The sequence below is a fragment of the Nanorana parkeri genome, unplaced genomic scaffold (genome assembly GCF_000935625.1).
Source record: "Nanorana parkeri isolate BGI_ZX_2015 unplaced genomic scaffold, ASM93562v1 scaffold986, whole genome shotgun sequence".
NCBI lineage: Eukaryota > Metazoa > Chordata > Amphibia > Anura > Dicroglossidae > Nanorana > Nanorana parkeri.
The window spans coordinates 264,198-289,022 of NW_017307254.1; the positions used below are offsets into that span (position 1 = coordinate 264,198).

At 42.1% G+C, this 24,825-nt stretch overlaps 1 protein-coding gene across 1 annotated transcript in view; it reads right to left on the bottom strand.

The window, feature by feature from the left end:
• Nucleotides 1-5,257: 5,257 nt before the first annotated feature.
• The window catches only part of DNAJC8 (DnaJ heat shock protein family (Hsp40) member C8), a 25,509-nt gene continuing 5,941 nt past the window's right edge, over nt 5,258-24,825 (bottom strand). Inside the window, exons 2-9 of the mRNA XM_018566889.1 lie at nt 24,169-24,270; nt 20,054-20,110; nt 18,841-18,907; nt 18,376-18,470; nt 17,151-17,222; nt 13,744-13,835; nt 10,339-10,414; nt 5,258-5,508 (exon numbers count right to left, since the gene is read on the bottom strand). Of these exons, the coding sequence (XP_018422391.1) occupies nt 5,383-5,508; nt 10,339-10,414; nt 13,744-13,835; nt 17,151-17,222; nt 18,376-18,470; nt 18,841-18,907; nt 20,054-20,110; nt 24,169-24,270 (687 nt within the window). The 3' untranslated portion in view covers nt 5,258-5,382. The remainder of the gene's footprint in view (nt 5,509-10,338; nt 10,415-13,743; nt 13,836-17,150; nt 17,223-18,375; nt 18,471-18,840; nt 18,908-20,053; nt 20,111-24,168; nt 24,271-24,825) is intronic.

Here is a 24,825-nt window from a genome sequence, read left to right on the forward strand (position 1 = left end):
ATTTATGGTGATTGACGCTGAATTACATCGATGGATTAATTTTTTTTTTAAAGGATTTTTTCAAAATGTGTGGTGTGTTTATTTACATGTACTTTTAACTTTTTAGTGAATGAGTAGGGGTAGCATCTGGGTGCCTCTTAACTAAAGGGGCACCCTGATGCAAATAAGCCCCTCCCAATGCCGAGGGCACATGGCACAGGGAAGGGGTGCTCAATCGTCTCCCCCAACCCCCCTTTTCCTACCATGCTGGACCTGTGTTTGGATCAAGGGTCTGGTAGGAATTTTAGAAGGGACCCCACTTTTCCCTATTTTTGGGGGTGGGTTCCCCCTTAAAATTCCTACTAGACCTAAAGGGCCTGGTACGACTTTTGGAGAAACCCCAAGTACTATTTTTGGGGGGTGTCCCTCCTAACACTTCTACCAGACCTAAAGGGTCTGGTATCAATTGGGGAGGAACTTCGTGCTTTTTTTTTTTCTCTTCTGGGGACTGTTTTTTTTCTTTTGTCTGTCACTTTACTGCAAAAAAAAAAAGCGTACATACTACAGCCAAAGAAAATTCGGATTTCGTACGAATCTAGAAACAAATTGACTTTCGGACCAGAAAAACCCGAATGAAAATTAAGCGTAACAAATTTTTTGCCGGAGCACATGTCTAATGTGAGCGACCCTTTGAACATAAGCCTTTACCTAGGAAAATGAGGCCAAGGGATGCTGGCAAAGAATGGTTAATATTAATATTAGTCTCTTGCGCGTACGCAGGGCTAACTATTTATCCAGTACAGATTGGAGAAAGGCCAATACTCGTCCCACGGCGTACGTCCAAGGATGAAACTGTAGCTGTTTACACCAGGCTAACAAGCCTTCCTGACACAATGTACACTTCCTGGGCTGCAAGACAGACCCGACTGTACTCTATCCCTCAGGACTTGGGCTTCAACAACCAAGCCGTCAAGCCAATGGCAGCAGATCTCCTGAAATACTTTGGGGAAGAGAGACCAATCCCAAGTCCAACCACTGTTGACTGAGGAAATTCTCCTGCCACACGAGTAGGCCCTGCAGGAGACCCGACTGATGAAAGCAGAGGCAAATCGCTTTTAACTCCCAAACTTTACTAAACTACCTGGATTCCCTCCGTGAGTAGGGCCCTTGCGCTGGCAACATCCCAAGAAAGATTTATGAGATCCTCTGCCAGATGAAAAAACCACCACGATAATGGAGATCCTTGCCTCAGTAGACAGACACAAGGGGTTGTCAAGAGAAAATCTGCTTGTCCCCACGCTGCCAGAATGCTCATTTGTATTGCTTTGGAATGGAACGGAGTGTAAGGAATTACCTTGAAAAAAGCAACCACCTGTTCCAAAATCCTTATCACAAATCTAACCAAGGTTTAAACCTTGGCCCGAAGGTCCCACACCTGGGACTGTAGAGTCAGCAAATTCTCCTAGGGAAGAAACATCCCGCCCTGGACAGTGTCCGGGAGAAACTCCAGGAACTCTAAACAATAGTTCAGTTAACCTCTTCGCTTTAAAACCCAACCAATTAAAATGTCTGAATAGTCCTGTCGAGTCTGTTCGGAAGGAACCTTCAAGAGAAGGTCGACCAGATAAACCACAATGCGAACATCGTGAAAATGGCGAGCGGGCAAGGATCGTAGCCAACACCCTGGTAAAAAACCAGCGGCGCTATGGACAGGCCAAAGGGCTGAAACTTCGTTTTTCAAAGCAAAATGCAAAGCAGCATTGATGAGAAGGGACAATTGGCATATGCAGGTAGGTATGCTTGATGCGAAGAAATTTCTGCAATTATAAAATGAGCAGATTCATAATGGAACTTGCACACCCACAAGAATTAGCTTAGTGACTCCAGGTCCAGCATGGGCAGTACTCTCCTATTTGGCTCGGGAGCAGAGAACAGATTGGATTTGAGACACGGGCATGTGGTTTCAAAGGCCAGATAACCGCAAAGCTGAACAAACATCCACCACTTGTACAAGCAGGGGCTCCCACTCATTGAGAGCATTTCCTGCGCCTCTGCTTTATTCAGGACTGCTAAAGTTTGACATACCCTTATAGAAGTCCCCGCTGGGTGCAGGGTAGTCCCAAGCAGGACAAAGGGAGCCTTTAACAGGTTTCCAAAGTGCTAATCCACTGGGTCCTTAAAGACCAGGATATCCTCCCCTGTAACAGAGTGAAAACTGTTGAAACAGGAATCTGGGTAAAATCGTTCTCAAGTTATACTCAGCCGGTCCTCGGAAAAACAGATGAAGTAAATTCAGGGCATGAAAAGTATACATTAGGTTATACTGATCCCATGGAGTTACCAGAGCATCCACTCCTCCTGCTAGAGGATGCAGGTACCTGGAGACAAACCAATTGTTTTTTGGTAAACCTGGATACATTCAGTGTACCCCGACTGTAATACAAGACCTGTAACACCTCCTGGCAAAGGCCCACTCCACCAGGTCCACATGCTTGCGGCTGAGGAAGTCTGCCTGCCAATATGGAGGAAAAAGCAGGAACTTGAAAATCTGCTCAGGACAGGATCTGAACCGTCCTGCCCCATTGAGACATTTGATTTCTCCCTGATGGTTGATGTATGCCACTGCAGTATCATCTGACTGAAAACAAATTGGATGACCTTCCAAAAGTATGCTCAAATGCTGCAGACAGAGCCAAATCACCCGAAGATCCAAAGTGTTGATCAAGAGACAAGACTCTTGACAAGCACCCCAACCCAACCGGCTGTCAATCTTTGTAGGGATCTTCGAGAATATGGGAATGAAGGAACTGGATTGACTTGTCCCATGATGACACAGCGAAGTAGCGGTCTGGGAAAATGGAACTGTCTCACAGGAGGCTACCATCAAGCTCAGGACACTAATGCAGAAAGTGTGGTGTTTCTCGTGTAGAAGAAAAACACTGACTGAAATGTGTCCAGAATTAGATTTGGATACTCCAAATTAAAGTAATTTCCAGTGATAATTTCTGAAAGTTTAGGATCCACCCAAACTGCTGTAACTTCTTAACAGTCAAGGTTACATTGTCCAACAGCGGGCCATACCTACAGTTCCCTCAACAGGAGGTCATCTAAGCATCCCACAATGGGGGTTCCAAAAAAGCGCAATAGCGCTAATACTTTGGTGCATACACACAGCAAATCCAGTTGCCTTGACTTATTTTTTACAGATATACTCAAGTTGGAGACTAGAGACTGAAAGTCAGGACCACAAACTACCGTGTTTCCCCGAAAATAAGACACTGTCTTATATTTTTTGTGGCTCAAAAAAACACACTAGGTCTTATTTTCTCAATGAGGAAGTGGAGAAACAAAAACCATGTTAAAACAGTCAGAGAAGGAGGATTTATCAGTGTTTTCCTAGGCTTCCTCAACTGAGGAAAGTAGGTGCTCTTTCAGTCAGTAACCTCCTAAATAAACAGCATCTAGAAACAATCCGAAGGGACATAGCCACTCCAAGTTGTAGAACAAAAGCATCTAAACATATAATGAAAAATTATAAAAACTGCAATTTTTGAAGACCCCTGACAGGACGACACTGGGGAATGGAGGTTTTTCTTAGAATTTACCTTTAAGTCCTAGAGACAGCACAAGTACTATCCCCAACACTAATTAGCAACATCCTTTTTCTTTGTGGATATATTTCTTTCTTCTTGACCATACAGCGCCATCAAATAACCGCCTCCAGGATATGAAGAAAAATTAATTTCCCAAGGGCAAATTATCTCAAGTCTCCTGCCTTCAAGAAATGATGGAAAAATTATTCAAAAATGATCCTTTTTCTTTAGCAAATAAAACCCCCCCACAATGATCATTGTAAAAAGCAAACAAAAAAAAACCCAAAACAAAAAAAGCTTCACGCTCAGCTTTCCCTTGAAAAAACTACAAGAAATATTGATACACATTGATAAACTCCTGTTCACATTATACACAAGGCATTGTTGTCTGACAATTTATTAGTATAATGTATGTCATCATAGCAAATGTAACATATGCTAGAGCAAGGATTTATTCTCTAAGGATTTATTCTCTGATGTTTTATAATGACTGTAGCAATGCTTTTCTTATAGCTAGAGGCCGTACATGTATAATTATGTAAATACCAGGGCTGGACATGGTCAAGCTGGATGATAAAGTGTATGATCCGATATCTTCACGCTCGCACTTCCAACACTGAGTGAAAGCGGCCAGCAGCTGCCTGTGGACTGTTCATCTCAATGAAGAGCAGAGATTACCAAAAAGCATGCCAGTATAGGTCTGTTGATCTGAAACAGAGTACAAAACACTGCATTCCAAGTCAGAAGATCCGCAATGCATGGAGGTATTCGCTGTCAAAAGTCAGCACAACAGTGCAGGTGTAAAGATTTAGGATCTACAGGGGCCCTAACAAGCCAATAGCAAAAAGGCAACACTGCTATTCCATTACTTAGTTTCCACCACCAGATTAGATTTTAGTGAAGATACCTCCTGGAATCTATGGTCTATGAACCATTCACGTTCAAAGACACCACCTCAAACCAGCAAAATGGTAAAATATACAGAGGGTCTCTTGATGATTATGGTAGTAAACTAAAGGAGATTTTAAATGTAATAGTGTACCCCTGCTTGATATTCCTTCATGTAGTAACACAAAGGGCTTTTTCCTATATTTTCATAGTGAGCAACAACAGGACACCATCCCAATGGTGAATATATTGGCTCTGCAGACTAATCATGTATAGGGCAAAGCAAGCCCTTTCACAATCCAATTTGATAAGCATTTCTGTATGAGTAGCAAAGGTACCTTCCAGATTGTTACCAACTTAGGAGTAGAATGGATGGGACAGATAAATCTGGCTGTACAATGTCAATAGATAGATAGATAGATAGATAGATAGATAGGTCTCTCAGTGTCTTTACAATTCTGTAATTCAGCATAGCTTGACACAGGCCAGGCAGGTGAATTACAAGATCAGGTCTACATCTGAACAGAAGAGCCCCGTTATCACATACAAATTGGGAAACTCAGACTTGGCAAAACTGTATGGGAGGGGTGCAGCATTCCACCCATGGTTCTGCTACATGGATAGGTATTAAGTAGGGGGCTACCATTAACATTTAAGTGGAAAATACCTCTTTGTACTGGTCACATTTCTAAGACTTGTTGAAATCAAAACTTATTACAATAAAAAGGTACAAAAAAAACTTTAAATTATATGAGTCTCCCCACAAACCCCCTCCCCCCCCCCCCCCAAAAAAAAAAAAAAAAGGGGAGCTGTACAAAAGCTGAACCAGATTAAAGAATCCTTTCCACAGTGAACAGGACACTACAGAGGATGAAATCACAGTTCATAAAACTCAAGGAATCTTCTCACACAGAGAAGGGAGTCACTCTCTTTGTTCCATCTTCACTTTCGGTGGTTTTAAAAATGTCCGTGCCTTCTTTTCCTTTTTTTTGGTCTTTGTATGTGCTTGAAAATTTCTCCAGCTGTCAACACGCCCATCTCGGCTTTCCTGGAGAAAAAAAAAAAAGTTGATTATAAAATCAAGATTGATGTTAAAACAGCAGAGACATATCAACACGTTCATAAGGAACCAGAGTGTATAGTTGTGTTAATAAGTTTACATAAAGTTGCCTTTTGACAATGACAATGACTTTTGACAATGTTAGCCATTTTTGCTGCACTAATGCCATAAACAGCACCTTCTGGAACAAAATCATTTGGAGTGATAAGACCATAACTGAAATTTTACAGGAGGTTAATCTAACAGCACTGAAAACATTTTCAAAATTGATAGCAAGATAATGACAGCATATTTCATTTCATTCTCACACACCCTCTTATCAGCTGCTGTGCTACACTTCATTTCTACAATTTTTTTTGTTCGAATGAGATACACACACCTCTTTCTTTCCTGTATACACACACCCTATCCAATCCACATGAATGAGAACTTATGACTATATTGGTATTATGCCCATCATGTGTCAATGTCCCCAATTGGTGTAGTCATGCAACTGCTATGATATCCCACCACCTACAAATGACGATTCTCTGCTGGATGACTTCAAAAAAGTGCATTCGCAACTTAAGTGTCCAATTGTGCAGCACACCACATTTGCTGCCCTTAGGTACAAACATGAAATGTTTTCCAACCTAAATAAAAAAGTATGGTCAAGGTACGCTTTGTACAGTAGTCTGTTGTTCTGCAGCCTCACCCCTTCCAATACCTCAGTTTTTAATTCACAAAATCATTCAAAAAGGCAAATGAAGAGACTACCATAGTGTAAAACTGCTATCCACGTTATTCAAAATAGGAATCATTTAAACCACTCATATGTGCCTCTGCTTCATAAGATCTGGGTGGCTAGTGTACATTGCCAGTCTGACCCTCGTTGTCTTGTACATCCTGGTTTGTGTGACGAAGCCATTAATATCTGCCAACTCAACAAGCCTCACCACAAGACCTCCCCAGGAGTGAAGCATGGTTGGTCAACATTGCATGGGAAGGATGTATCCCTAAGTAGAGCACATTTGGTGTGTAGTACAAGTGCTCGTGAAAATGCCCAGTAGTATCGGTGTATTCCTAATATTATGCTGCTTAAAAGAGAACTATGGGGTAAGTGTTTTTCCCATAGTTCTAACTATGAGGATGAGTGGAAAACACTCACCACATTAGTTCTCCTTTAAGGGTGCTGGTTGCTTGAAAGCCAGATAATGGGGAGTACACACACACACCCTTTATTAGGTATACCTCTTCAACTGCTCGTTAACACAAATATATCAGCCAATCACATGGCAGTAACTCAATACATTTAGGCATGTAGACATGGTCAAGATAGTCTGCTGAAGTTCTAACCGAGCATCAGAATGGGGAAGAAAGGTGATTTAAGTGACTTTGAGCATGGCATGATTGTTGGTGCCAGACGGGCTGGTTTGAGTATTTCAGCAACTACTGATCTACTGGGATTTTCACACACATCCATTTCTCGGGTTTACAGAGAGTTGTCCAAAAGAGAAGATATCCAGTGAGCAGCAGCTCTCTGTTCAAAAATGCCTTGTTGATGTCATAGGTCAGAGTAGAATGGCCAGACTGGTTCAAGCTGATAGAAACTAGGGTTGCAACAACTAAATCGACATTATCCATTATAATCGATTATTGAAAAAGTCCTCAACTTTTTCAATAATCGATTAATCGGCTTCCGATCAGTTGGCATACTTGTGGAAGAATGGTAAAACATTCCTATAGACACACTCCTAAACCTTGTGGACGCCTTCCCAGAAGAGTTGAAGCTGTTATAGATGCAGAGTGTGGGCCAACTCAATAATGAACCCTACGGACTAAGACTGGGATGCCATTAAAGTTCATGTGCGTGTAAAGGCAGGCGTACCAACACTTTTGGCAATATAGTGTATGTCTGGGTTGTGGGGTAAAGTGGCAAGACTGAAGCCTTTTCTTACAAAGAAAAAAAATCCAAGCCTGGCTAAATTTTACAAAAACCTACCAAAAAATGTGTTATGGTGCTATGAGACCAAGACTGACATTTTTGGCCATAATTCCAAAAAGTATTTTTGGTGCAAAAATTACACTGTGCATCACCAAAAACACTATAGCGACAGTGAAGCATGGCGGTGGCAGAATTATGCTTTAAGCCCCGTTCACATTGAGAGATTTATCGCACGGTAATTCCCGCAATATCGCGGCAAATTACCGCGCGTTATCGCGCTCCAATGCATTTCAATGGGGCAAAGGGTCCTGCTGTCGCGGGTCGTGTGTCGCTAGAGCGGATTTAGCCGCGATTCAAGCTTGCTCAATGCAAGCTTGAATGCGATATTGTGCAGCAAATCTCGCGATATCGCGCAATATGCAAATCGCGCGACAAACGCACGATTTGCATATCGCGCAGTGGGAACGGGGCTTTAGGGTTGTTTTTCTTCTGTTGGAACTGGTGCTATAATGGTGGATGGATTTATGAACAGTTCAAAATATCAAGTCAATTCAGGCACAAAATCTTTAGGCCTCTGTTAAAAAGCTGAAGAGGAATTTCACCTTTCAGCACAACAACAACAACAACAACAACAACAACGACCCAGAGCCTACTGACAAATTAACAAAAAAATGGCTTTACCAGAAGATGATCAAAGCTTTGAAATGGCCCAACCAGAGCCTGGACCTGAATCCAATTGAAAATCTGTGGGGTGACATTAAGAGGGCCGTACACAGGAGATGTCCATGCAATCTGACAGATTTGGATTGCTTTTACAAGGAAGAGTGGGCAAATATTTCCAAGGCAAGAAGTATTATGCCGACTACTATCCCCAAAATTAGGGATGTCCCGATACCGATACTAGCATCGGAATCGGGCCCGATACAGGGCATTTTGACAAGTACTTGTAAAAAATGCCCCGATACATAGCACCGAAGCTTGTGCTATGTTTTTTTTTTCCCTTACCTCGCCGAGCGTCGTGTACCAAAATAATGCACACATAAATCAAAAGGTGCTTCCACAGAGTATAAAGGATGTGCATATTTTTGCAGCCATGTTATTGCAAGTTTTTTTAATCCCCCCCTTTAAATATTTGTTTTTAATTGCACAGATTATAGGTTACAATAAAGGTGAAATGATTGATCTTGGTCTGATCTTGGTCTGGTTTTTCACATCTAAAAACATGACAAACATGCAATTCATGTTCATCAAAGTTTACAAAACCTGGGTGCTGAAAAAAAAAGGGGGCAGCTTTAAACATATGAGAAAAAAAAAAAGGTCCTTATTCACAACTATTACAAAAGAATGAGAAGAAAATTTATGAAAACTGGAGCAGACAAAATCTGGAGCAGCTTGGCACAGCAACCAATCAGCTTTGCTCTTTAATTTTCAAATCTTAACTGAGCAAACTGAAGAGAGAAGCAGATTGGTTGCCATGGGCAACTGCTAGGTTTTGTCTGCTCCAGTTTTGATCAATTCCACTCTGAAAACAGTCATTGAGGCTAAAGAGGGCAATACACAATAATAAAAACTAGGTATGCACCGATACTGGTTTTTCGATATCTAGTACCGATATTTATCTTTCCGTACACGCCGATACAGAGTACCGATACTTTTGCTAGCATGGCGCCGACTTCCCAGCCAATCAAGAAGCCGTGCAGCGTGTCATTACCCACCACCGTTCTTCTTGATTGCCCAAGAAGCCGGCTTAATGCAGTTTGGCATAAAGCCAATTAGCATCAAGCCAACCAAACAGCAAGGGGCTGGCTTCCCGGCCAATCAGGCGCCAGCTTATCGTCCCTCACATGATTAAAAGAGGATCGCTCAGTTCTCGATCTATAGAGCTGACATGCGACAGGTATCGACATGCTAGGTATTTCAGCTTTCATACAAACACTAAAAAAAATTTGACATCTTTTAAGATATTTTGTCACTGGGTAATTTTTTGTGACAAACTTTCAAAGGGTCTATTTTTAAAGATTTGCACAGCTATTCATCCATCCACATTTGTTCTGTGCGAATAACCAAATAAGGGGGAGAAAAAACAAAATATTCTTAGTGAGTTTTGACTGGTTCATCAGTTATTGATGTGGCAGTTTGTGACTGGCTATGGTGGGGATTTAATCCCTTAGTGACGGGAGACTTACACTGTACGTCCCCGCCACTAAGTGCACAAATGACTAATCGCATACACTGTACGTGATCAGCTATTGGGGGCTCTGTAATGCTGGTAACCGTTGAGAATCAGCGGTTACCGTTCATTGAGGCATCCATTAATGAAAGGAGTTAAGCTTTTTCAGACACCCAATCCCTTTCAGGAATCAGGTGTCTGACAGTGAGAGCAGAATCAGAACATATTCAGAATAAGAACATTCGATCAGAGGACATGATTTGATTTTGCCCAATTTTCACAACAGCGGGTTAACACAGAACAAATGTACATAGAGGTTTCGCTGGAATAGCTATGCGGTCTTTATAGAAAGACCTTTAACCTCTTGCCGTCCGCCCGTAGTAAAAAAACGGACGGACGGCACTGCTACATCTGCGGGTTGCCGTCTCCAGACGGCAATTTTTTTCTGCTCGCGCGCGCCCCCTAGGGAGCGTATGTGTAGGGAAGCTGCTAAATACATAAGCAATTTAGCCTAGTCAAGACATTTTCCTTTCATTGTAACAGAAAAGTGAGCTCAGAACCTGGCTCTGTTGCCTGACAGGAGTGTCTGAACAGGCTAAACAAAACAAAAAAAAAATAATTACATATTTTAATTATGAACTTAGCTTTCACATTAAACCAAACTATAAAAAAAAAAAAAAGACAAAAAAAAAAGCTGTTCATATTCCTCTAGATAGAACTGTACCTCAAAATTTCTCTGCCATTCTCTGTCCCGTTTGGCTTTTTCTTCAGCTTCTATTTCTCCTTCTCTTTGCCTTTTCCTGGGAGAAAACATGAACTACTCATGTAATCACTGAATAACTCATACTTATAAAAATAAAACTACCCATTTTCATATACAGATATTTTAATATGAACTTTTGAAGCTAAAAGCTTGATACATAGATTTTAACTATTTTTCTGAAGTCTATTGAGGAATACAGGAAGTCAACAACTGTCAGCTTACACTGTTGCCTGGCAAAAGGGAATTGTGCATTGGCAAACCAAAAAAAAAGGCCAGCAGAACTAACCCCTCCTCCCAGAATGCCTCAGTTTTGGAACACTCTGAATTTTGCACCTGTGACAGAGGGTCCAGGAAGACCTCCAGGTGTAGGGGCCATGTGCCAGGGTCAAGCCCCGGCCAACTTAGGAAGTCTGCCTGCTAATTGGCCATGCCTGGACTGTAAACAGTGAACATAGCTGCAACATGAAGTACTGCCCAGGACAGGATACACTCCACCTCTCTTGCCACAGCAGACCTCCTGTTCCTCCCCGATAGTTGATGTACGGCAATGTCATAGCGGTGTCTCTCTGAATCCAATTGAATCCGGTCTATTGGTCCAGCGCTACAGGGACAGCCAAATTGGCCAAAGTTTCAGGGTGTTGATCAGGAAACAAGATTCCGGAAATGTACACTGACGGAGTGTCCAGGAATCTTTCCCTTTGACAGGCTGGCATCCTATGTGAGGAGCTTCAAAAAGACAGGGAGAGAGAAGTTTCACAACTCCAGACACAGATTCCTGAGCCACCTGGTCGTTGTCAGACAAAACGCTCCGTCTAAGGACTGGATTTATTTACTTGGCCAATGACAACAGAATGTGGTGTAGTAGGGGGTTTGGAGTAAGACTGAACAAATGGAACTGCCTTGAAGGAGGCTGCCATCAGCTTCAGGACTCACTGAGGCTAGAACAGGGGCCAGCACCTTGGTAATCAACACCCAAAAGACAGAAGATGGGCCAAACATCAGGGACATAAACTGTAAATGCAGAGAACCTACAGTAAAGGATAGAAATCAGAATAGAAAGTCTCCCTGGTAAAGGGAAGTGATGACAGTCCTGGTGGATTCTATATAGAACCTCTGTGCTCGAACAAAGGCACTTAGAGCTTACAAGATTAAAGACAGGACGAATGCCCCCTTTTGGTTTGTGAATTTTTTTTTTTAACATGATATGCACATATATATGTATATATGCGAGATAGGGACCTTAGATTGTAAGCTCCTTGAGGGCAGGCACTGATGTGAATGTGCAACTATGTAGAATTGTCGGCGCTATATAAATACAAATATGTAATAAATAGGTGTTTGTTTCAATGTTGTATATCCAAAATGATTTGATCACGCTTATTTAAAATATTGTAGCCCCCTCCTGGGGAAGCTGTATTGAAGCTGGGAAACAATGAATGCTACTTTATCAATCAACCCTTCCTGAATGCATTGTGATCAAAAGGATCATTTTGCATGACTTAAGGAACTGTAATGGTATTCACTTTAAGGAAATTGCATACAAATGGCAGGGAAGTTTTGAGAAGTATGGGGCTACAAAACTGTTCTGTATACGTTTCTGTAAAGGTTTATACAACAATAAGTTGATGTCCAATTTGATTTTTCATGAAGCTGAATAAACACTGTGAATTAAATATATGTGTGTGTGTGTGTGTGTGTGTGTGCAATGAGATTAAGGAGCCTTAAAAAGGCGGAAATGACCAATTTGTTGTTGTTAGTATATATAACTGGGATGTGGTACCCTCAATACTAAAACCACTAAAGATGCATAGATATTGAATCACAGAATTAGCCAGACTCCTATCCCTCAGGACCTGGGCTTCAACAGCCAAGCTATCAAATCCAGTGACTGAGAAGTAGGATGGAACTCCAGACCTTGAGACAGCAGGTCTGGACAGTCAGGAAGCGGCTATGATCTGCCAGCATGTGAAGGATGTCTGTATACCACACTCTTCTGGCTCAGGTGGGAGCCATGAGGATCACTGGAATTCCCTCTGCCTCAATCATGTGGAGCAAACGAGGAAGAATCTTACAGCGAACAGGGCTGGGAAATGAAGTTCCGCCAGAGCCAAGATCAGGTCTACTTTTGAACTGCACGTCTACTGGATCCTCCTTGATGGGTTATGTACACTAAGGCCATGGCGTTGTCAGGCTAGACTTTCATTGGTTGCCCTTGCAGAAGACACACCCAGTGCCCCAGGGAGAGTTCAACTGCTTTCAGTTCCAGAACACTGACAGTGTGGCTTCCCTTGCTAGGGACTAGACTGAATTTTCTCTGGGGGGTGGGGGAAAAGAAATAGCCAGGCCTGGTTGAAATCCAAGAACAGACCCAGGTATTCTAGGCAGTGAGTGGGGGACAAGCATATTCCTCCATATGTGAAGTACCCCTTGAGAAACGCTGTAGTGTTTGAACTGTGCTGTGGATGTCAGACCTCAGGACTTGTTCGGACCAGGCTTTCAGTAGAAGGCTGTCCAAATATCTCACTACATGGACACCCTAAAAAGGCAACTGTGTAAGAACAGGAACTAATACTTTTGTGGACACCTGTGGGGCTGTAGAAATGCCAAAGAGAACTGCCACAAATCAAAAGTGCTCTACCCCGCCACCCACGATAAAAAGCAAAAGGCTGGGATGTGAGAAAAATGTTGGCACAAGTAGGTAAACATTCCTAATGTCCACTGAAGTAAAATATCCGTAGTGAAGGGAGGCGATGACTGATCTTGCTGAATCAATGTGGAACTTTCAGACCCACAGAAACTTGTTGAGAGACTCCAAGCCTAGAATGGGATGCAACCCTCAGATCGGCTTTGGAACTGTGAAGAGGTTGGAGCAAAAACCTTGGAACCTTCCCCCCTGCAGAAAATGGACAATGACTCCTGGTGTGAATAATTGCTGCAAGGCAGTCTGCAGAGCCCCTCTAGGGAGAATGGAGAGCATAAACAGAGGAGGAGGGTAGGATAAATGCTGTAACTTGTAATCCCAGCAGACTATGGAGAGTACCCACAGATCCTGAACATTGTGACTCCAGATGGCCACAAAGGCATGCAGACCCCCCATCCTACCAAATTATATGTACAACTGAAGCAAGAGCTGCAAAATGTAAACATTTTAATGAACACCAAAATAGGCTGTCATGGTAGTTACATTATTGGAAGCCACAGTGAATGCTTACCGATTATTAGTCTGAGACAAGGCAGCCACCTTAAATTTTGTTTTAAAACATGGGTAATCAAACCTGTGAATGTTAACCTACACACTGCAGTCACCTATAAGTTAAGAGATGATTGTGTTCCTCTAAGTAACTTATCACTGCAGGTAGTACTAACCTTTCATGCATGTCCTTTGTTTCTCTCTCTTTCCTCTTAATTTCCAGTTCTGCAAACAGCTTCATGGTTTGTTTGTATACAGCCTGTTTAAACTTCAAAAGACAAAACATCCATTTACCAATTAGACATGCAATTTTCAACCCAATTTTATCATGGCAGATATGCATTTCACAACGGTTTCAACAAAATGTACACTTGAGCAACTCCTAGCACATCTCTCCAATGAGTAAGGGTAAGGGTTAAAGGAGAAGTACTGTTAAATAGTAGTTGTGTTGTGGACCATTCCATTCTCCAAGAATGAAAACAGCACACTTCCATAAGACCCCGCATCAGCTGATTCAAAAAGTAATCCTTTCCCCAAAAACATGGAAACCCAGCAGTGCTGTTCCCGATATGACAATTATAAACTTCTAGTTAAAATTTGTCAGCTAAGCTCACACTACCACTCCTCCTTTATGCCGACTACTGCCATGAACAAATTGGTGACTACTGATTCCTGCAGGAAGGGAAGAGGTATCTGATGTGCAAGCTGTGACAGCCAGCTTGGCTTTACCTTCATTACCTGTGAACACAATGAGTGGAATTTATCAAAGTTGGAGCAGACAATCTGTTGCCCATGGCAACCAATCAGCATCTCTTTATAGTTTGTTCAGGTAAGTTTGAAAAATGAGACAGAGAAGCTGATTGGTTGCAGTGCAAATCTGATCAAGAATTTGTTTGCTCCAGTTTTGATAAATTCCTCCCAATATAGTTACGTTTTTGTCCATATATTAGAAGTTGATAAGGGTTGCTTTAAAATGAAACCCGTTTCCTTCTTAGGCTGGGCACACACCTTACAACCATCGCAAGACTTCTGTCTTGCGATGGTTGTAAGGTACTTAAAAAAACGTACGATCTGCCTATGTTGCATAGGCAGATCGTACTTGCGATGATCGCAAGCCACGCCCCCTAAAGGGCGGGCTTCCGATGACCGCAATGCCGAACGGGCAGTGTGCGCTTGCGCACACCGGCCCGTGCGGCTGTTATCGTACGGACATGCCACAAACCCGCCGAACATCGTACGATGCTCGGCGGGTTTTCGAACATGTCCGTAAGTTTAAAGTCGTGCGACCTTACAGTAGTAGAGGTCGCACGGCTTCCACACACCTTACGATCATCGTACGATCGCGGGATTTCCCGCGATTCTCGTACGATAATCATAAGGTGTGTGGGGACTCTTACTCTTCTTCCCTTACACTCCCACAATTTTCTCCCATTCTTCTCCTCCCTACCCTCTCCTCCTTTAACATTCGATCCTTGTAAGTGGCACAGTGAACTATGTGCTTCTCTTGGTGCTACATTACTGTACATCCCTTTTTCAATACTTTATTCACTCCTGTTTCATGATATACGCTCCTTTTTTTTAAATTTTTTTATATAAGGCAATGTATCTTTTAGTTTCTGTTTGTACCATATAATGTGCCTCTGTACTCAGTTATATTGTTGAGCACTTTGTTATTCTTTCAAACTTGAATAGAGACTTAATGAAATTTAACCTCTTGCCGTCCGCCCGTAGTAAAAAAAAAAAAACGGACGGACGGCACTGCTGCACCGCTTTTTCCCCCACCCCCCTGACCCCTCACCTAGATTCCCGGGATCCGCTGCCCCATCTTGGATCCCGGGACCGGCTCCGAGGGCGTCAGGAGGAGGAGGAGGACGGGAGATCAGCTCCTTGCTGATCTCCGTCCGGGCTGTGAATGCAGAAGTGATGTGTATTACATCACTTCCGCATTCACCTGACAATTGCCTTGTTGTCAAGCTCATATCCTGCTATCAACCCTTTTGTCAGTAGCCCCGAACAAGTGTGGGGATTAGAAATTCTGGCTTCACTTGCTTCATGCTTGTTCCAGGTCAGTGGTTTAAAGTATTAAAATATTATCCAGACAACTGGTACTATCAAAAGGTTATCAGTCATTAGCATTCATTTTGCAGGGGCTTTTTCCTTGGTTATTGCAGAAAACCAAAACAATGTGCCAAGTAGTTGATCAGAGCCTTGATTCTTATGACTGCCACCTACTGGCATGTAAAGTATCAGTTTAAGTGCATTAGCATTTTTTTTTTTAAGCAAATGGTATACCAAGAGCCAGTGGCGTAACCAGAGTTCTGGGCGCCTGGGGCAGAAATTTTTTTTCGCCCCCCCCATTATATAAACAACCACTGGAACTGTACCCTGCACCTCCCCTCCACACACACGTTTTTATTTTCATTTTTCAAATTTTAATATTTTATTTTTTTTGAAACTTTCATTTTTTTAACAATGGCTTCTTCCTGGCCTCTTTCTAAATGCTGCCGTGACTCTGGGTAAGGTATGTGTGACCAACTGATAAAACAGCTGCAGTATTGGTTAAATAATACATGGCCCTACTCTGTCACCCGCAATAGCCTACGGGAACCTTCAATTACGATACAGATAAAAGGTTTTCAAAACAGACTGACTGTTAAAGTGAGAGGATAATAGAATTTGTGAAGAATAAGATCTTTAAGCTAAACCCTGCAGTTATGCATGAATGCAGATTGGCAAAGCTCAAGAATTTTTTTGCTCACCATGCCAGCCTCCCTAAAAGCCAGCAAGACAGCCTATGCAAAAGTGATGTGCTAATAGACATGTGGAAGGTGGGAGAAAGCAGGCCATCTTCAACATTACTAGGAAGATGGAGATTTCATCAGTGTGGAAGCTCCGTAAGGCTCCATTCACACCTAGGCGACACCTATTAGGCATGTTGTACGAGCAGTTTTTGTACCCATATATTAAGTCGCACATTTGGGAGATTTTGGTACATTCATGTGAAGGGGCAAAAACTCGCCAAAAAAACCCACAATGCGCATTTTCTATTGAGTTTATGGGACAAAACATGCTAAAATTTGCCCCAAAGTAGCTCGTGTACCATTTCGAGCAACAGGCATTTTTCTGCTTGCGACAAGACTCACAGGTGTGAAGTGGGGCCATAGAAATGAAAGGGATTCCTTGGGTGGAGTGTTTTGTCGCGCTGAACCAGCTGCGACAAAACGCATAGGTGCGGATGGAGCCTTAGTGCTCCTCCATGACCCAGACTCCGTTCTAGCTATTCACAATTCCAAGCCAAAGCCAGACAGACTGCGTTTTTAGCAAATTAAACAGTAAATGGGTGAAGAGAGGCACTATTAAGAAGTGTAATCATTTGACTTTGTAACGTAATAATGAGTGTTTGGAAAGCTGCTTTTAGAAATATAAAATTATTTCTTGTGTGTCGGTAATTAAATGAGAAGTAACAAGGCACAGCTCAAGTGGCTTTGCCTAGACAAATTTAATTTATACTATTTCAGCCCTAGCAAAATTGGAAACAAGCACACTATTTATACTAATCAATTTAATATAGCCTGCTACTTACAACTTCAGGGTCATCTTCATCAACCACTACTGATTTCCCTTCTTTTTTCAATTGTTTCTTCTTCTCTTTTACCTAAACAAAAAACAGACATACGGAGTACTCATCATTCTCAAATTTAGCCTTTTTTTTTAACAAGAATATAAATCATAGTAAGTTTGCAAGTTTTGGAAATTATGTAAATTTCAATAACTATAAATCAGTCTATACAATGTAGCTGCTCCACACCAAAACACAGAATACTATAGCTAAACCTTTTTTTGGCTATAGTTCTCTTTTGGGTCACGAGCGCAATTACTACTATACTCCTGTGGCCAAAAAGTTAGCATATAGCGAGCTACTGCTATATGCTGACAGCGCAGAGCCGCCGGGAAAGATCCTGATAATATTCAGGAATTCAGGATCTCCAGAGCCAGCTGTGTCCACCCCCTCCCGTCTGTCCCTCCAATAAGAGGAACAGGAATAATAAGGGACAGAGGGGAAGGGGGAATCCACACGGGGACGGACAGTCACCTCTCTCTGCAGGGAGAAGCTGTCAGCAGTTTGTGATCACGCAGCTATTGGGAAGCATATACTTTACTCTCCCAATATTTCTTCTTTAACATGGACCTTGCGCTATAAAAAGCAATGTCTGCTTCTAGTCATCCCTCCACCTAACCCTATGACACAACTCTGCAGGATAAAAAAAAGCAAAAGCTACCTTACCCTGGCTGCTGTTCACGTTGACTAAGCAAGGGTGATGCCACAATCCTTCTTACAAGATCCCGGAAAATGCTTAGCATCTCAAATCTCAAGAGATGATGCTCCAGAATAGTGCAAGATGGTCGTCTTCTGGGGTACTCCGCATTCCCTGGGATCTTTCCGAAGGAGGGTGACATTTCTCCTGCAGAACAGAAGCTGGGATATGGTAAGTATATAACTATCTTCACAGGTTTTCTTTAAAAAGACAACCAGATACTCCAGACGTGATCACAAGGGACAAATGCAGCAAGAAATGTTACTATTTTTGCCCTGTGACCTAATGGCATCACAAATGCATTTTGGCAATTTCCTTTCTACACTAAAAAAAAAATATATAATTCTAGGACAATAAAATATGAAAAAAAAAACTAGCTTGTTTAGCATATACAGCAACAAATATGGCAAAAACTCTATGAATTAAAAATGATACCTACAACTTCTATGGGACCTCTTTCGGGTAACCCGTTATTAAATGAGGATTACTTACAATGTGTTCAACATATTCAAGGCCAGCCTGAATCACATCAAGTGCCCGCTTCTTCTGCTCACCCTCCAGCAACAGTTTGTATGCCTTGTCCACCGCTGCAGCAAACACAGACAAGTCAAATAACACTGCATGGACATTCACAAAGTATATTTTCCAACACAGTAATTAAAAGGATAGAAGATAAAATACAGAGAAAAATAAGCGTGGCTGTCAGACTATAAGAATACAGAAAATGAAGCAATATGTGCCAGCTTAAAAAACAAAAATAAAATATTCACATTTTCTATATTAAAAAACTTCAGCCTACCTCTATTACTTCTCATACAATTCATAAGAATTTCATAAAGGTAATGCAACATGTATACCCTCTGTGTATCATAATCTTATTTTACATTCTACATACAAGAAATATTAAATCAAAAAAGCAGCTTTTAAAATCAGTAAATCTATAAAATTTCAAGTTACCTTCAAAGGCTTTCTGGGCTCTCTCGGGATCATCCTGATTTTTATCTGGATGAACCAGAATTGATAACTGGAAGAAAAGCAAACCATTTAGGGAACTTGTTACATTTCAGTGAAGTAGCCGTCTACATTTTTCACTCAGCATTGATTTCATTTGAGGCTCTTAAAGTTCCTGTATGATTTATTATAGATTTAAATGTTCCTGAAATCGAACGTAGAGAAAATTCCTTTTCCATTTACAATTTTTAACTCAAACACACAAGTATAGTTGTAGTTAAGAGCCGCAAGATTTATTAGACATCAGGTTTCTATTTATAGATTTTTACATAAAAGGGAATTGCAGTGTTTCCATTCACTGCAGATTTCTGTCTGCTCCAACACAACTTTCATGCTTTGAAAGCTGCCAAGTTAATCCTTTGTGAATCAGTTACTAATTCTAGGACCCACAGATAGCCGTACCAGTTATCTGGCCCATAAAAAAGGACTCGACTTGAGTAAAAGGAAAATAGAATGTATTGTCAGTGAATGCGGATTTTGAACTATTATTGTAATGTTTTCTTAAGAGTTATTTATGTACCTTTTACATCTTTAAAATGTTTGCTGGTCGATTATATGGTTATTGTACTAAATGTTGAGTTTTATATATTAGCAGCTATAAAAAAATCAAATACTGAAATTGAACAATGCAAGTCTCGGTCAGCTGACCGAGACTTGCATTGGAAGTAGGGATGCACCAATATATCAGCCGCCGAAACATATCGTCCGAAAGTGCCATTTTTCTGCGGAAATAGCGGCGCATCCCTCCTTTTTCTCCTCCCTGCTGGGCGCTGAGAAACGGTCACAGGCGGCCGAGCGCTGCGGAAGGAGAGCCCTGTGAGCGGCCGGCGGCCCTCCTCCCCGCACCGTTCAGCCTCCTGTCATAGATTAGCAGAGCGGTGTGTTGGCGCTGGGAGCTAGCACTGTCACCGGAGGCCGGCCGTGCGGGGGAGGAGTAAGCTGTCAGATCAAGCTCTCCTCCCCGCACCGCTCGCTCAGCCTCCTGTGACAGCGTGTCAGGAAGGAGAGCGAGGTACAAACACTCAGCCAAAATTGCCTACCTAACCCATATCTCTCAGTTTTATGCAATTATGTTTAACCTTTTGTTTCGTACCCTCACACAGGGACTTATCAATCACCTCATATTAGGCAATGTTAAAATACTAAAATTTACAGCTACCTGACGGAATCTCCTCTTTAGTTCCTCATCGGTAGCCTCTGGGTCGATCTGGAGAACCTATAAAAAAATTCAATATAACCCACAGTTAAATTAGAATGATTGCAAATATTGCTGATTATAAATTTCAAGCATAAATAAAAACGTATATTTTGATAGCAAGCTGAAAAGAAAAACATTAGTGTTATTAGGTGTTATTGGATATCAGTTTAAAACACCGGGAATAGTTTATTTGTGCTTGACTAGCTTAGAGATCTTTAGGAATCATTCAGAGCCATGAGAAGTGGGCATACCACTACCATAACAACTACATAGGCCAAACAGAGTCTAACCACTTCAGCTCTCACACGTGTAGGCCCACTAAGGATTATGAGTAATTTTTTACACTGCTTTGGGCTTGTTTGTTCAGCAATAACTGCCTGCTCTTGCACGCAGATTGTCTGCTCCATGTATGTGCATCCATACCTGTAAGGTTTAAGTTCAGGTCAGCATGTAGATGTGTCCTGTCACATGTACAGGCTGCACGCAGCTACATGAGGCACCTGTCCCTCCCCAGCGCAGGTTTCTGCATGGACGAGCACACTGTACAGCTGTGCAAGTCTGTGTAAATGAGGTCTTCGGAAAAAACCTATGCTTTAACATTAGCAATGGCCAACGGGTGCGGTGTCCTTCCATGGTTGCAACTGAAATGCAAATGAGCGTTCAATACTCTCAGCAGCCAAAACTCAGTTATTGCAAGATTGATTTCCTGTTCAGAAAACGAATTGCCTCTTTGAAGATGATAGTCCAGATATTCCACATTTGAGATCCCCACAGATGTAATAGTGCTAGAGCCATGGCCAGTACTTTGGTGATCACCCGATTGGGTAATGCTAAACCAAAAAGGAAGTGCCATACATTGGTAATGTTCCTCCCCCCACTGTGAAGCAGAAAAACTGCTGTTGACTGTGACAGATGGGCACATGGAGATATTGGTTATTGAGGCAAGAAGGGGTTATTAATGCAGAGGAAAACCTCTCAGTGTACTTGGTGGATTCAGACTGCCTGGGAAACTTGACGTCCAAGGTGATGGAGGACTTGGTGGGCTTAGTACCCTTGTCAGAAGAGACTTCTGAGCAAAAAAGATTGCCGACACAAAAAGGAAGGACCAGATTTCCAAAGTCACTTCTTAGATTTCTTGACCTGAGGAAGAAAGGTGCCTTTTCCTCCTTTAAGATTTTTGATCTCATCATCCATAGCTGCTCCAAAAACAGTCCCCCATAAAAGACATTTGATCAGCTGACCAGCACTTAAGCCATAGCAGTCTGCAGGTAACCACGGCAGAGACCGACAGTTTGTAAACCAAAGGTCAGGCATTCAGAGCTACCTAGTAAACATACTTCAGACCCTGAGCCAGCTGTTTCGCCTAGCCGACAAAAGTAGGAGAGACCTGCTCGTTGGCAAGACCCTGGTGCACCACTTTTATCCATGCAGTGAACATCTGATAGACCAATACAGAAGCCAAAACTGGCCAAAGCAAAACTCCGACTATGTACAAAATCCTTTTTCAATGCCTCAGGCTTTCTGTCTGAGCTCCTTGAAAGATGGCGATTCCTCCACCGGAATTGACATGGCCTTAATGAGATGATAAACTGGAAGATCCACTGCAGGAGGTGAGGACAACTTTCAGGAAAGCTTCCTCAAAAGGGTAGCAAACGGAAAAACATTTAGGGATTATGAAAGTCTAAATTGGTAATTTCAACTCCTTACAGGTAGTCATCAAAGAAAGTAGTATGGGAAGAATTTAGTAGCACGCCTAGGTTTGTGGAATTTCTTCTTCCTGTTTTCTTCTTTGAAATTCTTCCATATGTATTACTGTTAAAGGCATGAGAAAACAATAATTGCCAAGGGGCAGATCCAAAGTCTGAAAATGGGAATGCTGGACATGAAGTCATAGGTAGCAGAAGAAAAAATCATTTTGGGGATTTTTTTAAACTTTCTGCATTCTATGTGTTAATAGGATCTCTCAAGCAATAATAGTTTGCTTGATTTGTAAAGGGAATGGGAGTCATGGAATATCCAAGCGATTGTAAGCTCTGATATTTGGTGAAGTAATGCCTTTGGATAAAATAGTCAGTTGCACCTTTAAACGGGACAATCCTCCTTTCAGTCGATATATTTTTTTTCATCAAATGAAAACATTTCAACTTACAATATACTTGAGTAATAAAACTACCACTTAGGAGTGATTTCAACTTCTATCCAGTTACTATGTACAAAGAGCTACGGTCACTGAAGCTTTGGATATTACATACATATATTTTATACAACAATGTGCACTGGCTAAGTGGTTTAACTGCTGTTTTTCTTTTTTACACCAGAGATCTCAATTCAGTTTCTTCAAGAGCACACACTGCAAGTGGGAGTTTTGGGAGTGGGTCTTAGGAGTGTGGTAGGGACTTTGATTGTTTAAGTATGGAGACTGCACTGCTGGTCCTCCAATCTGAAAAAAAGAATTACGCTGTCATGTCAATCCAACAGCTTTGCTGCTTTCAGAGTACTGAACTGAAACAAATATGCACTTTGCCCATTGTATGCAAGACCTAAAATGGCCAGGCAACTAGCACTTTTATAAGGTCTGCGAAGATAATCTATTTATTGATAAAATAACAGTATGGTTTTGTAGTCTTTGCTGCTAAAGAGCGTTAAGCCCATCTCAAGTGGGGAAAAAAGAAATGCAGAGGTACTGCCCCTGCACTGCAAAGATTAAATGTTCATTTAGGTCTAAGGTACTGGGTAAAGCAGTTTTACGTAAATTACCCCCACTCTCCCGGTAGTCGGCTGTCTCCTTATCTCACCTACATGCCGACTGCCCTTTGGCATCCTCACTTGTAATGCACGGCTATGGGCACTGCATTGTACTTGATGTCAGCAGGTGTACAACTGCCAGAGTGTAGGGTGAAAAGGTAGGTGCCGGTTTTAGAGCCTGCGGGAGCGGGGATCAGGTCAGATTCCCTCAGTTTTAAAGCTCAAGTGTGGGCAAAGACTTTTTTGGGGGGGCATCAGCTAGGAACTAATAAGGTTCCTCTAATGGCTGCTGCTTCTTTCTTAAAAAAAATACCAACATGCAGCCCTTTATGGTGACGTCACTGCTGAAGTTGCGACAGCCAGGGCTGGAGCACAGCAATCATAGCAGGTTACTCGTTGAGCGGCTCCTCTATTCTGAAAATGCTGTGTATTCTTTTCAAAGGCGGCAGTCTTTGTTTGGACAATGGACATATAAACATCACAATGTGCCCTTGTTCAATCACAACTGTGGTACAACAAACGAAGCAGCTGCTACCAGTCGGCCACACAACATTAGAGGTACATAAATGGTACCTAGCTAGTGCCCTAATAAAGTTTTTTTCCCACACTTTTTTTTAAAAGAAATATAGATTTTATGTTTGCTTTCTAGTTTCCCGACTAAGCCAACGGAAAAAAGTCCTACGACTGTGAGGAAAAATTATGTGAAAAGTCTAGGGGACTGCATTGTAATCCTAACTGGGTATTATCTTGGTTGAGGAGCTTTTGCTTAGTTTAGGAATGCACCAATACCGGTATCGAGTACCGATTTTTTTTTCAGGTACTCGCCGATACCGGATACCGAGTAACGGAAGTCCCATTCAGGAAGCCAGGTGGCGTGTAATGACTCGACACCTGGCTTCCCGATTAGCCAGGTGGCCTGTAAAGACTCGCCACCCGGCTTCCCGATTAGCAGGGAAACCGTCCTCATGCTTGTCGTCACTAGGTGACGAGAAACCATGGAACCGGCTTTCTGGCCAATGAGGAAGCCAGGCACCGTGTAATGACGCGACGCCCATTGGCCATTTTGAATATGTATGGATGTTTCCTTGACATACAAAAATCTTGCCTTCATTTTCTAACAAGCGCTTTCTTTTAACCCATGGACTGCAATCGGTTAAATTTGATCAAGATATTGTATTACAAATTATTGTGGGGTACAACAGCAGTAACTAGCAGGGAGTAATGAGAATTGTAGTTCCTGTTAAGCTCTACAGGTTCTCGATCACTGACGTAGGCATAGAAACATACTTGTTAATTTAAAAACAAAAAAAACTACGCAAGATTTGGGATACCTCAAAAGGATTCAAATTGAAATACGAGGACCCAGATCTGGTCAGCCTCTCTATCTGCTGCTTCGGCGTAAGAACAGAGTCCCTCTTCTCGATCTGTTTAACCTGTGCACATACAAATGAAAAAAAACAATACATTAAACAGTGAAAAGGAGACATTATCCAAAAGCTGTTTTAAGCATGGTCGCAGCCTCAGAGGAGCTTAACATTAAATTTCACCTAACTGTTGAGGCTCTTAACAGTGAGGTCCCCAAAGGTAAGAAGTCCTTAAAGGACAACTTCACTTTTAGTGTAGTCATTGTTTAAATTAGCCTCCCACCCCCAATCAGCAGTAACCTACCTACATACTTACCTTCAGCTCCACTTCAGAGATCTGCCCTAAGCAGTCTCAGGCCTTGCACAAAGCAAATCATGGCCAAGCCCAGCTCCTACGTCACATGCACGCTGCTCGACCTTATTGATTCCTGCGGCTGGAATTTACTAATAGCGGTTCCCAACCATTCAGGGGTCAAATTTAGCCACAGGAATGCATGGGCCAAGCATAATCGGTAGGAGCTGGAAGCTGCCTGGACATTTATCTGCAAATGTTGTGCATGCAGGACAGGGCTGCACAGTGAAGAACTTGGGAGCAGGGTTGAAGGTAGGTATTAAGGCATATAA